The sequence below is a fragment of the Eubalaena glacialis genome, chromosome 7 (assembly GCF_028564815.1).
Source record: "Eubalaena glacialis isolate mEubGla1 chromosome 7, mEubGla1.1.hap2.+ XY, whole genome shotgun sequence".
In the NCBI taxonomy this organism is placed as follows: Eukaryota; Metazoa; Chordata; class Mammalia; order Artiodactyla; family Balaenidae; genus Eubalaena; species Eubalaena glacialis.
The window spans coordinates 76846181-76861173 of NC_083722.1; the positions used below are offsets into that span (position 1 = coordinate 76846181).

The window sequence follows — 14993 nt, forward strand, 5'->3', positions numbered from 1 at the left end:
GCTGCGGGCCATCGTCCTCTGCAGCAACTACGCACTCTGCTGCTGCACTGTAAGAGCAGCCGGTCACTAGCGACCCACTGACACTTTATTTATGGAGACAGACAGCAGTCAGATTGGGCCTGCGGGCTACAGCTTGCCAACCCTTGGACTAGAGGACAGGAGTTTCAGAAAAGAAAAAACAAAGTTGGTAGTCTTTGGGACAGGTGGCAGGAGCACTGTGGAGATAACGTGGGCCCTCAGTTTCTCCTCGGCCGTGAACACCTGGGGACCACTCGCAGTCCGTGGTCGAGGAACCTTTGGATTATGGTCGCCTCTCTTGGCCTTCCAGGCTGGGCATTCAGAATTGGGCCAGGCCACTGACGGGGGTGATAAAGGGGCATGCAGGCATGGGTCTCAGGGCTGGAACAGACCTTAGAGATTATCCAGACCAACCCTGCAACTGAGGCTTGAAAATCATTTCCTAAAATCACGGCAAAGTAGGAGCTGCCAAAGGGGAATGTGTGTAAAACCCAACTCCACATTCCCCCAGGCCCCCCACCCAAGCTAGATACCCAGACTTGAGAGAAACCGACTGGTGGAAAATAAAAACGAATTATCAACATTGAGAAATAATGCACTGAAGATCAATCAAGAATATGCTTATAATTTTATTAAGGGGCCTTCATCACAGAGATTTATCGGAAGTTTCCTCTGGAGGGAAAGTAGCTATTGTTAAGACAGGTGCAAGAAAGATGGCTTCTTTTTTTTTTTTTTTAAAGCCTGATTTCCTTTTTTTAAAAAAATTAATTAATTAATTAATTTTTGGCTGCGTTGGGTCTTCGTTTCTGTGTGAGGGCTTTCTCTAGTTGTGGCAAGCGGGGGCCACTCTTCATCGCGGTGCGCGGGCCTCTCACTATCGCGGCCTCTCTTGTTGCGGAGCACAGGCTCCAGACGCGCAGGCTCAGTAGTTGTGGCTCACGGGCCTAGTTGCTCCGCGGCATGTGGGATCTTCCCAGACCAGGGCTCGAACCCGTGTCCCCTCCATTAGCAGGCAGACTCTCAACCACTGCGCCACCAGGGAAGCCCCTGAAAGATGGCTTCTTGAGGGCATTATGTTGTCCTGAGGAGCTGGCTGTCTCCTTCTAAGTGATTTATTTTTTTGGAGTTTTGTCTTTGGAAGCTATGTCTGAAGCTTTAACCACCATTTCTATGAAGGAAAAACTGCTGCCACAAGGTCATCCTGGGACTAAGAAAGATTAGTTTTGGGGAGAGGGGCATTTACATGGTACATCTGACTTATCTCCAAATTTAGATTATTTTTTTGCTTACGCATAGAGAGTCCAAAGATTTAACATAGTCCAACAACAGGCAGACAAAACTAACAAAGCCTGCAGCATGGACTGATACATCTGTATCATCTTCCACCTCCTAAAACTAGACAGCAGTTATGACAGAATCGCCACCATCTGGCTGTCACTAGCCCTATAGTGGGCTCAACAGTTATCTGGAGAAACAGAAGTGCTTTCATATTATACACAGTTCCTGATGATTAACTGGACTAATGGATTTCAACACTTTATGTTATGTATAATTGCTCACATTCCATGCCCCCCCCCCAAAAAAAAACCCAAATAGTCAAAAGCATTCTAGGAATGAGTTAATATTTAAATACGCACCATATCCTCCAAGGACGTCTTTCATGCTTTGGTTCTCTGAAGCGTTTGACTGAAAGAAAAGACAGATATTCAGTACCTTTCTACAGTGATGAGGAAGTGAAGTGCATTTAACAAGCTGGGGGTTCTCGGCACACTCAGTGTTTAAACCACTGAGTCAGGGTACTTGCTCTTTAACATGGGATGATGTGCAAGAAGCCATGAAGGTCTCAGAGACCCTGTTGCTACCGACCAGTAGAGACTCTTCCGAACTGGCTACTTAGGAAGAATGGCTCCTCACAGCATGTGGAAAATTGTATTTTCTTCTTTGTGACAAGGGTCTCTCAGACAGGGACTGGACACCGCAAAGGGGAATGTAGCTACTTCTAAGTTCAGGATCCAATGACAAATCCATCCATCCACCCACCCAGCCAAACGTTCACAGAGTACCTGCTCCAAGCCAGGCGCTGTGGAGACAAAGGCAGAGGCAGCTGTAGGGGAGGGCAGACATGTACCCGCAAGGGTGGCAAGTGCTCGAGAACAGATAAGTCTGAGGCAGAGTGAAGGCGGGAGCCCGCCTGCCTGCCTGGAGGAAGGGCACCAATCAGGAAGGTGGCCAAGCCCAGTCCTGGGGACTGGGGACGAGGCTAGCAAACGCACCAGGGAGGGGAGAGAACAGCCGTTCTGGACAGAGCACACACCATGAGCTGACAGGTACAGGGACATGACGTGGCAGAGTGTGTGTGGCATAATTTGATTTGGCTTTAATATAGCAGGTAACAAGGGAGACAGGTTGAGCAGCGTCCTGAGTGTCAGGCCAAGGAGTCTGGAATGAATCCTGCTGGGAAGGAAAAGCCAGGGAAGAGACCTAAGCAGAGGCAAAGCATGGTGGGAATGGCGGAAAAGCGGCTCTGAATTGTGTAGATGGTGGGTTTCTGGGGGTGGAGAGGACTGAGCAAGGACGCTGGTTGTGTCCCAGCACCAGGCAGTGGCACTCCCAGCACAGGACAGTGGAGGCGGGACGCTCACTCAGCAACAGCCTGACCACGTCGAATGGCAAAGGGCTCCCCAGACTGACATCTTCACCTCAGGTGGGTCTGAGACATAACTGTTTACACTGAAGGAAACAAAAAAGTTCTAAGTGTCTTGTCCTCCACTGAAGCCCTAGGCAGACTTATTTCCACAACGACTCTATCTACTAAAACAAACAATGCAAGTGCCGCATGTGTGATGTTCTCCCACACAAAAGTACCGAGGAAGAAACAGACATGACGGTAGCAGGCAAGAACAGACTTCTGGCAGAGCCCCAAGCTGCAATGAGGATGCAAGAAGAGGAAGGCAGGGAGAGAGAAACGGGTGCCCAATCAATAAGCCCTACTTCTCTAAATAAATACACGCAGCCCCTGGTTTGCAAAGCAAGGACTGTCTATGCACAGAAATGAAATGTCTGGTGTTTAGAGACATTTTGACAGAGAGACCAAAAAGCAGGTGAAATTGTGAGGAGGGCTCTCATCCCGTTGACACATGACAGATCCAAAACATCAACAAGGCCAAAGAGTCTGGAGTTGAGGGAGGCCCAGAGGTTCTGCAAGCATCCTCTGGGCTGAGGGGCTGGGGGCTCAGGAAGGAGATGCGGAGGAAGCTGGGCCAGGACAAGCCATCTGGAGGGAAAGCCCACAGGCAGGGCCAGAGCGCCTCCTGCTCATGTGTTCTTCTCCTCAGGGGAGTCCGTCCCCATCAGCATAAAATAAAGGACATCAAAACATAACCCAAGAAGAATGTCCTCATTCTTAGGAGATACATGCTAAAGTACCAGAATGGGTACAATTTACTTTCAAGTGGTTTAGGGGGAAAATTATACATTATTTATAATAATTATATATAATAAATATATTATAAATGGTATAACTTATAATGTAATTATAAATAATTACACTATAATTATAAACGATAAATACAACAAATATAAGTAATTATATAATAAATATTTATAATTATATTAATATAATATACAATAAGTAAAGAGAAGCAAATATGGTGTTATGGGCCAAATTGTATTCCTCCTCCCACCCCCCTAATTCACATGAAGAAGTCCTAACCCCCAGGACCACAGAATGTGACTACTTGCAGACAGGGTCTTAAAGGAGGTAATAAAAGTAAAACAAGGTCCATGGGTGGGCCCTAATCCACCATGACTGGTGTCCTTATAAAAAAAGGAGATTAGGACACACACATAGACTGAGGGGTGACCATGTGAGGACACACTGAGAAGACAGCCACCTGCAAGCCAAGGAGAGAGGCCTCAGGAGAAACCAAACCTGCTGACACCTTGACCTGGGACTTGCAGCCTCCAGAACTGTGAGGAAATAAATTTCTGTTGTTTAATACACCCATTCTACACTTTGTTATGGCAGCCTTAGCACACCAATACATGTGGCAACACAGTAATTGATAAACCTAGATGAAGGACATTTGCGTATTCATTAAATTTATTTAGACTTTTTTTTAGGTCTACCATTTTTTGTAATAAAAAGTTGGGAAGAAAACACACTCTAGAAGAATGAACCAGTGCGAGCATTCAGAGGGCAATCCGGCAATATCTATCAAAACTGTTAATACCCACACCCCTTAACCTGCAGTGCACTGCCAGGTACGTGTTGCACAGGTCTTACTGCAGCACATGCCAAGATGTATATAGGTCTTCACTGTAATACTGTCATAACAAGAACCCAGGAAGAAACCATCAATGTGGGGTCGGGTATATACATCACGGTACGAGGCAACACCATGCAGTTACTAGAAACAAGGTAGATCTGCATGGATTAATATGGAAAGACTTCCAAATTATATTAACAAACTGCAGAATAATATGCCTACCATGATTCTGTTCAGACCCATTTTTAAAGAATATATATTTATGCTGGTATTACGCAGGGGTTTTTTCCCTAGGATATGTAAGTGACTGTTAACAAAGGCTTCCTTTGATGAAAGGCATTATGGGTCAGGGAACCCATAGACTTTTTATATCATTCTGAATGGTTTAAACATTCTTCCATGTTCATATTGTTTTTATTTCAAAAAAAAGAGACAAGCCTGTGTCAGACTTGTATTAATGCAGCAAAGTGGGACATGGGGAGAAGTGATGTGACTCACAGCTGGGCTCTGGTTCAAGAAAGGGAGAGGAAGGGTGTGTGCAGGCCGTCCATGCGCGGGAGCGCCCTACACGGGACTCAGAGTGGATTCAGATTCTTCTGAAGAGCAGACGTGTGGCTCCTGCCTTCTCCCTCTCCATGTCCTACCCCCTTTCCCTAGAATATATGAGTCTAAAATCTTTTTTTTTTTTTTTTTAATTAAAGGAAGAAGCAGCATTAAGAAAGCTACTCTAGATCTAATTTGGAAAAGAACAGAAGATCCCGTTCACCCAGCCATGTGTTATTGAGGGGCCTGCTGTGCTATGGGGCCAGTTCCGCAGGAGACGAAATAGACAAAACCCCCCACCTTCCTTACATTCAAGGGGGGAGAGAGGAGTAAACACAGAGCATGTCAGGTAGCAACAAGGGACAGGAAAGCAGGAAAGGAGCGAAGGGGCCTGGGAAGTGGGTTTGCAGGGACAGATGAGGAGGCCCGGAAGGTGAGCATCAGTCAGTGAGAATCACCCGTGTCTGCGGAATAGCCGTCAGGCAGAGGCCAGGGATAGGCGGGAGTATGGGACATGAGGTCAGGCCTCCCAGGCCTTGTGGCCCAGGGAGCAAAGGCTCCCCTTTGCCTGCAGTGACGAGGGGGCAGCTGCAGGGCAGGACGGCTGTGACCTACAGTCGAATAGGCTCACCCCTGCTGCTGTGCTGAGCAGCCTTCAGGGAGATCAGTATGAGAACCCACGGCGAGGCAGTGGTGGCTTAGCCAGCTAGCAGCAGGAGAGGACGACAGGAGGTGGGATCCTGGCTGTATCTTCAACACTAAGCCGACAGGACTTGCCAACAGGGTGGATGGGGGCGGTGTGAGAGGAAGAGAACAGTCCAGGACGACTCCAGAGCTGGGAACTTACACTGTTCCACCGCACTTCTGGTTCTGGTTTGGTGGTGAGAGGTGGGAAACTGGAGAGACACAAGACTTCTCTGCAGGTAAGAGGTGAGGAGCTGCCTCCGGGTCCCTGATGGACGACGAGCCAGGTAACTGTTCCCAAACAGGCCTGTTCCCCACGGGGCTGTGGCAGCTGCTCCCTCGGAAGCTCCAGAGAGTGATTCAGGCTCAGCCCTCGGACAACCAATCTTTTCTCAATTCCTGGTGCTTCCACAGGATGGAGAGAACTCAGACGGCGCAAGAGGGCAAAGCAAAGGGCAATCCATCCTTTCTAACGTATCCACCAACGTCCCCTGAGGCCGGAGGGCTAGTGGAGGGGAAGCAGGCACACCTCAAGGGTAGGTCAGGCCCCTGACACTCCGCGACACTGGAGCTGGAACCCAAGGTTGACGGAGCAGCGCCCAAGAGAGGCCCTCGTGGGACAAAGAAGGGGGGGTGGGTGGGGTAGAGAGTGGGGGACAGACAAGGGGGCCGTTGGGGCGCGCAGCCCTCGGGGGGGGGCTCCCAGCAGGTTGTCTGCCTTCATGCACACACATCCCAGAGACAGGCGTGGGGCCCCATCGCCAGAAAAGCAGTAGTGGCCAATAGCCAGAGAGATGCGCTGTGAGTCCTCTGTTACTATGTGACTTTATGTAAAAAGAAAAAAAGGAGGGGGGCCTCTATGATCTAGCAGGTTGACCTCAAAATTAAACAAGAGAAAACAGGTGGAAGCAGCTGGCACAGAACACGTGCTCAGGAAAGCAAACCACACCCTGCAGGCCCTGTCCTGGACCGTCTTCCCTCTCCTCCCCTTTGTGTCCACTCTTCCCAGTCCTGGGGCTCAGCCACCCCATCCTGGTCCTGGTCTCCGAGAAGCGTGTGACCTAGGGTCTGCCAGCTGCAACCTGACCTCTCCACACCAGCCTCCCTCTTGCGCCTGCAGGCAGCTCAGGGTTCTAGAAGGGTTCTAGGAATCCCCCCATGTTCTGAGTGTTCCTCTGTGGCTCCCTTCTACCTCCCAATGGCTCTATCCTCCCTCCACAGGCTCTCCTTCCTCTGCTTGACCCCTCGGAGAAGCCCCCCCTCTCAGGGTTTCTGTGCCAAGGGTTCATCAGCCTCCTCCCCCAGCCCTGGCCCCCAGTGACCCTCCAAGTGCAGCCTGGTCCCGCAGAGTCGTGTCTCCTGCCCACCCTGCCAGTCCTGCCTGGCTTCCCCGTTTCTGCATAGAATGGAAGTCTCCTCACCTCTGGGGCCTCCATATTCTCCTTCCCTGACTCTGTCAATCTCCCCCACCAACTCTGCAATTGAGGAGTCTTCTGGATGGATCCCTTTCCCCATTTCTACCACTGAACTAGTCCAGGTCCTCATGACTGCTTTCCCATGCTAATGAGACTGCCTCTTCACAGGCTTCCCTGCCCCCACTCTTCCCAGTCGCCTTACCCACCCACCTGCCCACCCATTCCCCTCCCCATCCCACCCACAGCCAGCACTTACTCAGTGCTGGGGATACTAAAATGCATAACACAAACACAGTCCCTGCCCTCAAGGAACTTTCAGTGTAATTACACTGCACATCATTTAACTTGCCTGAAACACAGCTCCCTTCTTTTCCAATCTTACTCATTTTTGAATTAAAATACATCTTTTGGAAGAGGTAAATATACGGAGAGTGTATAAAATCCAGAGAGTACATTCTTTTGGTTAGAACTTGTAGGGTACATCTTTTTCAATCTCCTTTCAACTTTATATTTAACGTGGGTCTACTGTAAGCAACACACAGCTGAGTTCCCCCCACTCCAAATGTGGCTGGCAACTGAAGAGTGGTCCTCAAAAAGGTATGTCCAAATCTTCATCCTCAATACCTGTGAATGTGACCTTACTTGGAAAAAGGGTCTTTGCAGATGTAATTGAGTTAAAGGTCTTGAGAAGAGATAATCCTCAATTAACGGGGGGTGGGGGGGGTCCCTAAATCTAATTACAAGTACCCTTATGAGAGAGAAGAGCGGAGAAGAAGAAGGCTTCGTGAAGACAGGAGCCTAGGAACCTTTGAAGCCACCAGAAGTAGAAGAGGTAAGGATTCTCCCCCCTAGAGCCAGTGGAGGGGGGTATGGCCCCACTGACACCTTGATTCTGGACTTTGGGCTTCCAGGACTGTGAGAGAATAAATTTGTTTTGTTAAGCCAAGAAGTTTGTGATTATTTGTTATGGCGTCCCTAAAAAACTAATTAGGCAATTTTTTTTACTTTAATTTTTCTTTTTGTTTTTGTTTTCTTGGCCGTTCCCACATTGCTTACGGGATCTCCCTGACCAGAGATTGAACCCCGGGCCCTCGGCAGTGAAAGCACAGAGTCCTAACCACTGGACCACCAGGGAATTCCCTTTTTCTTTTCTTTTTTATTTATTTTATTTAATTTATTTATTTTTGGCTGTGTTGGGTCTTGGTTGCTGTGCGAGGGCTTTCTCCAGTTGTGGTGAGCGGGGGCTACTCTTTGTTGCGGTGCACAGGTTTCTCATTGTGGTAGCTTCTCTTGTTGCGGAGCACGGGCTCTAGGCGCCTGGGCTTCAGTAGTTGCGGCACGTAGGCTCAGCAGTTGTGGCACGCGGGCTGTAGAGTGCAGGCTCAGTAGTTGTGGCACACGGGCTTAGTTGCTCCACGGCATGTGGGATCTTCCTGGACCAGGGCTCGAACCCATGTCCCCTGCATTGGCAGGTGGATTCTTAACCACTGCGCCACCAAGGAAGCCCCCCTTTACTTTTTCTTAAAAAAAAAACAATTCAGAATTCAAAACACTCCCTTCCATCTGAAATCCCAGTCCCTCTGTTTCCCTTCTCAAGGCCAACCACTGTCACCTGGATCTTGTGTGTCCTTCCAAAGATGTGCCAGGCGAGTATAAAGATGGGACAGATGTCTTTTTAAAGAGACAGACAGATGGTCGCAGACTTCACAGAGTCGGACCCTTCCTGCTCTCCTTTAAAACCCCCTGGAGCTTCACCTACTGTACACGTGGCTCTACCTCTTGGATTAGAGGCTATGTGGTATCCCGTGGCATGGTAATGTCATCTCTGAGTCATTCTACAAGCACCACTGCAGCGAATGTCCCTGCCATGTGCCATCTCTGCCTGTGTGGGTAAATTCCTAGTGGAAGACTTGTTGCATCAAAGCTTATGTGCAGCTGACTTTGTCACACTGCCCTCCAAAGAGGCTGTAGCAACCCATACAAGTGCCCTTTCCCCACATCCCTGCCAGCACCGTGTTTTAATGAAACTTTTTGCTTTGACAATGTGATCACTGAAAGGCAGCCTCAGCATGGCTGTAGAGTGCACTCATCAAGGCACGTGGGCGCCCAGGAAGCAGCTCAAGTGAGGTTGGCAAGACTCCCACCTGCCCTCCTCTCTGCCCACCTGCTCTGGGCCTCGGCTCACACCCTCCCCTGAGGGTACCAGGGCATAGTGCTCACTCTTCCAGAAGTTTTGTGGTTTTGGTGCCACACAACAGGAAGGCGGTATGGGTGATCAGATTCTACCTGTTTCTCATCACTTGGTTCTGCACACACCTCTCTGAGTCAGCACCTAGAGGGCAGGTACCTGGCAATCCACTTCCCTGTCCTCCTCGGCGCCTCGCCCAGTTGATGCCCCAGGGACTTGCTGAGTGGAGGAAGAGAGCTGGGATTTTATACAGGGGTGTTTCCTTTTATATCACAAGGAAGAAGACATAAGAGGTGGCATTGCAAGTCAAGTCACAGGAATTGGAAGGGAAATAATGTCCTCAAAGCAGCTGCAGTCCTACTTAGAAACTGAGTCATAAAAAGCACAACTGTTTAGAAATTAAACCACACAATTTAAGAGAGCCATGTCCGTGCCGGGCGCACCCTGAGAGAAGCAGAGTTAGACGCATGTAAGGGGCAGTAAGAGGTGCCTGACTGTCTGGTGAAGAGAAAGCAGGGCTCAAGCCTGGATGACAACGGGGTAAACTGGGCTTCAGAAGACGTGGCTACCAGGAGGTAGCAGTCCCTTGAGCCCCTCTTTATCTGACAGCACTTCCCAAACCAGCATGATGAGGGTGTAAAATCACCCCTGCTGCGGATACAGTACAGGAAGGGGCTCGTGAACCCGGGTAGGCTTCTTGGCAGAGAGCTTCTCTTTGCCATGAAAATCCACCAAGGCAATTCAATTACAATGTAAAACATGTGGAACATTCACATTCTTACTACTAAAGTGCAATCTTGAAGCTAGAAGGTGATCACAGACCACACAGCAGCCACTTTAGCATCTGGCATTTCACAAAGTGATACAACAGAAGACACCCTGGATGGTGCCACGTCACAGGCTATGGAAATGAGTCACAGGCTCTTCACCAGTCCCTGTGTGAGATCTCAGGCCTCGGGAAGTGAGCAGATTTCCACCCCCTGGGGTGGGGGAGCTCCAGAGACTATGAGCTCATGTTTTCTTGTTCGGCCCTGGGGGCAAACCCTCTCCTTCCAATGACCTATAGCCAGAAAAAAACCCAGAGTTTTAGAGCCTTCTGCCCAGTGACAGGCTGCTGATCAGGACGACACTCTGATGGCCTCATTTCTCAAGCTGTACCACGGTTCAGTGGCTCATGCAACAGAGGCTTCCTGTCGAGGGTAACAGACTGTTTACCGGGGCAAATGGCAAGCAGCCCCCATCCGTGCCAGCTGGGGATCAGTTCATAAACTAGGCAGTTTGGAATCTGAGTCAGAGCCAGAAGGGCCCTTGAGGGGCCAACCTCCTCGGTGTAAAGGGTGAGGAAAGTGGGAGGGAAGAGCTGATTTGTCCAGGATCACCAGGTACTTAGTAGTGGAGCTGGGGTGAAATCCCAGCCACCTGAGACAGGCCTCTTTCTGTAACTGGTACTGGCTGGGCCAGTGACCTCAAACCACAGCTTGCTGGCTCTGTGTTCCCAGGACCCCAATCCCAAAGGACAGAAACTCCTGGGGTTGAGTAAATCCACCCTCACTGATGGAACCAGCAATCTAGGAAGAACCCAGAAGTGTTTCTGCACTTTCCCTAAATTATAAATGATCATCCCAATATCCAAGCCTCCTTAATGCTCCCTAGTGGTGTGAAAACCCCAGAGGTACTCAGTGTCTTCAGGGCAGGGAGAAAGTTCCAGGAAGACACTGAGGTAGCCTGCTGGTTGCCCCCCAAACCCACTGGCCCCTCTCTTTCTTACTAAGGAAGTCCCTTCGGTAGCTTGCAGACTGTGTCCTCGGCCTCCCCTGCAGCTGGGTGCAGCTGTGTGACCAAGTTCTAGCCTAGGATAGCTGTACACCCAGACTGGGCTGCTTTTCAAGAAGTGAAGAGCCACATGATCCTTATGACAAGGGACTAAAGGCAGTCCAGCTGGGGGTAGTTTGAAATCTAGTCCCTGCTTTATCAAAAGTTTTATTATTTTAAGCCAGTCACTTAACTCTTCCGGGTCTAAGTGTCCTCAGCTGTCTACGTCATAGGGTCAATGTTGGGACAAAAGCAGCTGTAGCAGGTGAGTGGTGTGGCTGCCTCACCACCACCCTTCATCAGGCATTCAATCCAGGATTTTACATCGTTACTTCTCATCTTCACAACAACCGTGAAAGGTATCATCCTTGTTTTACACATAAGGTCAGAGGATCTGCCAAAGGCCAAAAGTGGTACAACCAGCATGTGCATCTACATCTACCTGATTCCAGCGCCCACATCCTCCCCCCACCCCACCCCCACCAGCCAACCTGAGGAAGCCTAATCCAGGACAACGCTGGTTCTTGTAGGGCTGGACCGCAAGGGCAAAGAGGGCCCAGGAGGCTCCCTGAGGTCAGGGCCCACCTCCTCCCCGCAACATGTCCTCCCGACTCTGGTTCTCTTCCCTTAAACACCTCCACACTGCAGCTGGAGTGAGCTGAGATGCCACGCCTTGCTTAGAAGCCTCCAGAGTCTACCCCACCTCCCATCCCTCGGGGAACACAAGTTTGACTTTTCAAGTTGGCAAACAAGGTACCCATGGCCTGGCATCTCCCAACTTAGCTGTCACTGACATTGTCCCTTTGGCTTGGGAGGGCCTCCACATTTCTTCTCCTGGAAAACTCTTAGATTAAGTTCAGACAACTCTAAGACATGCCTCCTTTGCAACTGGGCTAAGCCTCCTCCCTCCCTCTGGCTCCTCAAAGTCTCCTATGCACACCCCTGGATTAACACTTCACGTGCAATACTAAGGATCTGTTTCTCCCGCCAGACACTTAGTTAAGGAGGCAGACACCTCCTTAACTTATTCGTGTTTACACCCTCCGCATCCAGCTCAGCACCTTTTAGAAGGAAGCAGGCACTGACCGAACAAATGGAGCAGAGCACACTGGGCTTCGTCACAGGACAGAGGAGGTGACACCTTAGCACTCAGTGTGCAAAGCTCTGGGCTCAAAATCTCACATCAGCAACTTATGTGGGGCCAGGGAAAGTTGTTAACCTTTCTGGGCCTCTATCTGCCTCTCTATAAAGTGGAAGAAATTACAGCACCCGTCTCACCGCAGCATTAGCAAGACAATATATTTAGAGTATTTAAAACTGTGCTTTATACTTAGCAAGTACTGTGCACATCACAGCAAGAAGGAGCAGAGGTACTGCTGTTAGAGGAACAGTGCATCCTCAGGGGCAAAGCCCAGCTGCAGACAGCAAGAAAGCACTCATCTGATTATAATTTGTGGATCCAGAGCCTCCCTAAAGTCTTTCTTTTTTCTTATAGATTATAAATCATTGTGGTAAGTTTGGAAACCAGAGAAAGTGAAATTATCTAAAATGTCACCATCTGAATACAACCAAGATCATTAGTTGTTATATCACTGTACTTCTGGTTCCAAATCTCCTTCTGGCCTGCACTTCCCATGTGGGACCAGAACGAAGCTATAGCAGGCTGTGCTCTCTGTTCCCTGGTCTGTCAGCCTCCATCAGCCCCAAGGGTTGGCCACTGGAAGAACTCTCCATATGCTGGTGCTCTGAAAGGTGAGCACTGAAGAGTGGTGACAGGGACACCCTGGGCAGAGCGGCAGGGCACAACTCAGGCTGGCATGGCCCACAGGCAGCCAGGGCCGGGCCTCCCGCCTCACCACAGCAGGCAGCGAACACAGGACATGCTCAGGAAACACCGAGGGACTGACCGGGCAGAGGGCTCAAGACCAACTCGGAAGGCTCAGAAGGTCACTGGGGAAAAGGGCTGGTTCTTGTCAAGATACCTCACGCTGCTCTTAGCTGAAGAAGGGAGATGCACCATGAAATCAACTCGGGGACGCTGCAGAATTTCTTCTACAATCAGAGTGAGGAAAAAATTTGAACCGACATGTCACCGATTCAAGAAACACCATGGAATGAGACCTTGTCATCACACTCCGATCCAGGGGGAAGAGCAGGTTGGTGCTGCTGTCCCACAAGGTGGCTGAGCAGGCGCCTGCAGTGGGGGTGGGGGGGACTGGGGTCAGAGTTCAGCTGAGGGTGTCCCTCCACTCCACTTAAAACTCCCATGGCCACAAATCTGTCAAAAGGCAAACTTTATACTTCAGAGCTGTGCACTTTATGTAAATGACACCTCCATAAAAATTTTAAAAACAACAAAACAAACACAAAGCCCTCCCATACCTTTCTACAGCAGTTAGAATAAGACGCAGGCTCCTTCTCATGGCCAAGGTATTGCGTGACTTCGGGTTCTCTCTGCTTCTCTGATTTCATCCCCTCATCCCCTCCGGCCTTCTCTCTATGCACCACGCTCACCTGGCTCCATCCTGCCGCAGCTGCACTTTCTGTCTGGGACACTCTTCTCCCAGTTTGCCAAGTGGCGGGCCCCTCTTTTCACTCTTGTCCCAGTTTCCGGGTCACCTCCTCGGAAGCCTCTCCCAACCACCTCAGCTCCAGGTGTGCGCGTCCTGCCTTGCCCCCATCCCTCAATCTCACTTCCCTATCTCGTTTTCTTCACAGCACTAATGCCTCTCATCTCAGAAAATCTTTTGTGTTTTCCTGACCACTGTCTTTTTTCTCCCCACTAGAAAGGAAGCTCTGTAAGACCAGGAACTTCTGCTCTGCTTACCCCACATTCTTAGCAGCTAGAGGGTGCCTGGCTCTTAACAGGGTGCTACACAATATTTGTTGAACAAAGGAATTCCTTCAGTTTGTCACTTAAGACATAGTTATTGAGAACCGTCCAGGTATCTATTTTTAATTCAATAAGTTCCATGAATTTGCACAGTGAGTTCTCCCAGAAGTTTGGTTTGCAAACCATTAGTCCTGCAACAGGACTAAAATTGCTTAGCTTTCTCTTTGGCGCTGAAGTAATCTGCCAGCAAGACTGCCAGAGGACACTACCCCAGACCCTTCCTCCTCCTAACTAACCACAAGGCAGGGTGAACCGTCCTGTCAAGGCCTCCCTCACCATATCTGGCCTTACATGCAAGAACCGGACGCTCTGGGTTTGTAATCAGTTTAAGTGTTCATGAATACTTTTTGTAAGGACTCTTTCTGGACAGATGAAGCCGAGGTTCTAAGTTAGCCAGCTTTAATCCTCCCACACGTGGGTGGGCCAAAGGCTGAGAGAGAAGCGAGAGAAAAAGCTAAACTGTCTAGCAAATAAATATGCTTAGCCTTCTAAACACGGGGCCTCCTTAGAAGCACAGCTTCCCTGGGAGCAGGGTGGCGGTGCCATTTGCTAAAGCTGATGACCTCAGCAGGGGTGGGAGTGTTCCATGGGGAACTCCTGGATGGAAAGAAATGAATGGCTGATAAGCACACAAGAAGATACGCAACCTCAATAAGGTCAATTTTTAAAATGCAAATTAATAATTATTCTTGCCCCGATTAGCAAAGATTAAAACATTTGGTGAAGATATTAGGAAACAGGCACTCTTCAACTGCAGGTAGAAAAGTAAATGGTACAACCACTAGGGGAATGTGTGGAAGTGGATCTGTGATCCTGGTCCCTAGGATCATTAAATTGGCGTCAGGATGGTCACAGTGAATGGAGCCTCCTGGGACCAGGGATGCTGGAGGCAGAGATGTTAGAGATGCTGCTGGAGGTGGATGAAGAGGCCTCCAGGATGCAGTGTGACTTCAGAAGCAGGAGGAACTACAGACCTATAAATATTCCTAATGAAGGCTTGATGGGTAGTGTAAATTCTCCTTGAACACTGACGGAAGCCGCAAGGATTCAGGAATGGGCCGTCCTAGAAGGACTCTGCCCTGAGAGCCAGTGTCCCTGGGCAACTGGGGACCCTCTAGGCCTAGGGAACTCACAGAGATTTGCTGCATCTGCTCTTGCTCTGTGTCACCACC

The 14993-nt window shown here is 49.6% G+C and overlaps 1 protein-coding gene across 5 annotated transcripts in view; it reads right to left on the reverse strand.

The window, feature by feature from the left end:
• STIMATE (STIM activating enhancer) overlaps positions 1–14993 on the reverse strand; it is a 55095-nt gene that overhangs the window by 16731 nt on the left and 23371 nt on the right. For all 5 annotated transcript variants that reach the window (XR_009701494.1, XR_009701493.1, XR_009701492.1 and 2 more), the window contains exon 2: positions 1656–1704. Coding sequence is in view for 2 of the 5 variants with exons in the window: in XM_061195432.1 (XP_061051415.1) it covers positions 1656–1704 (49 nt within the window). In the remaining 3 variants the exon portion in view is untranslated. The remainder of the gene's footprint in view (positions 1–1655; positions 1705–14993) is intronic.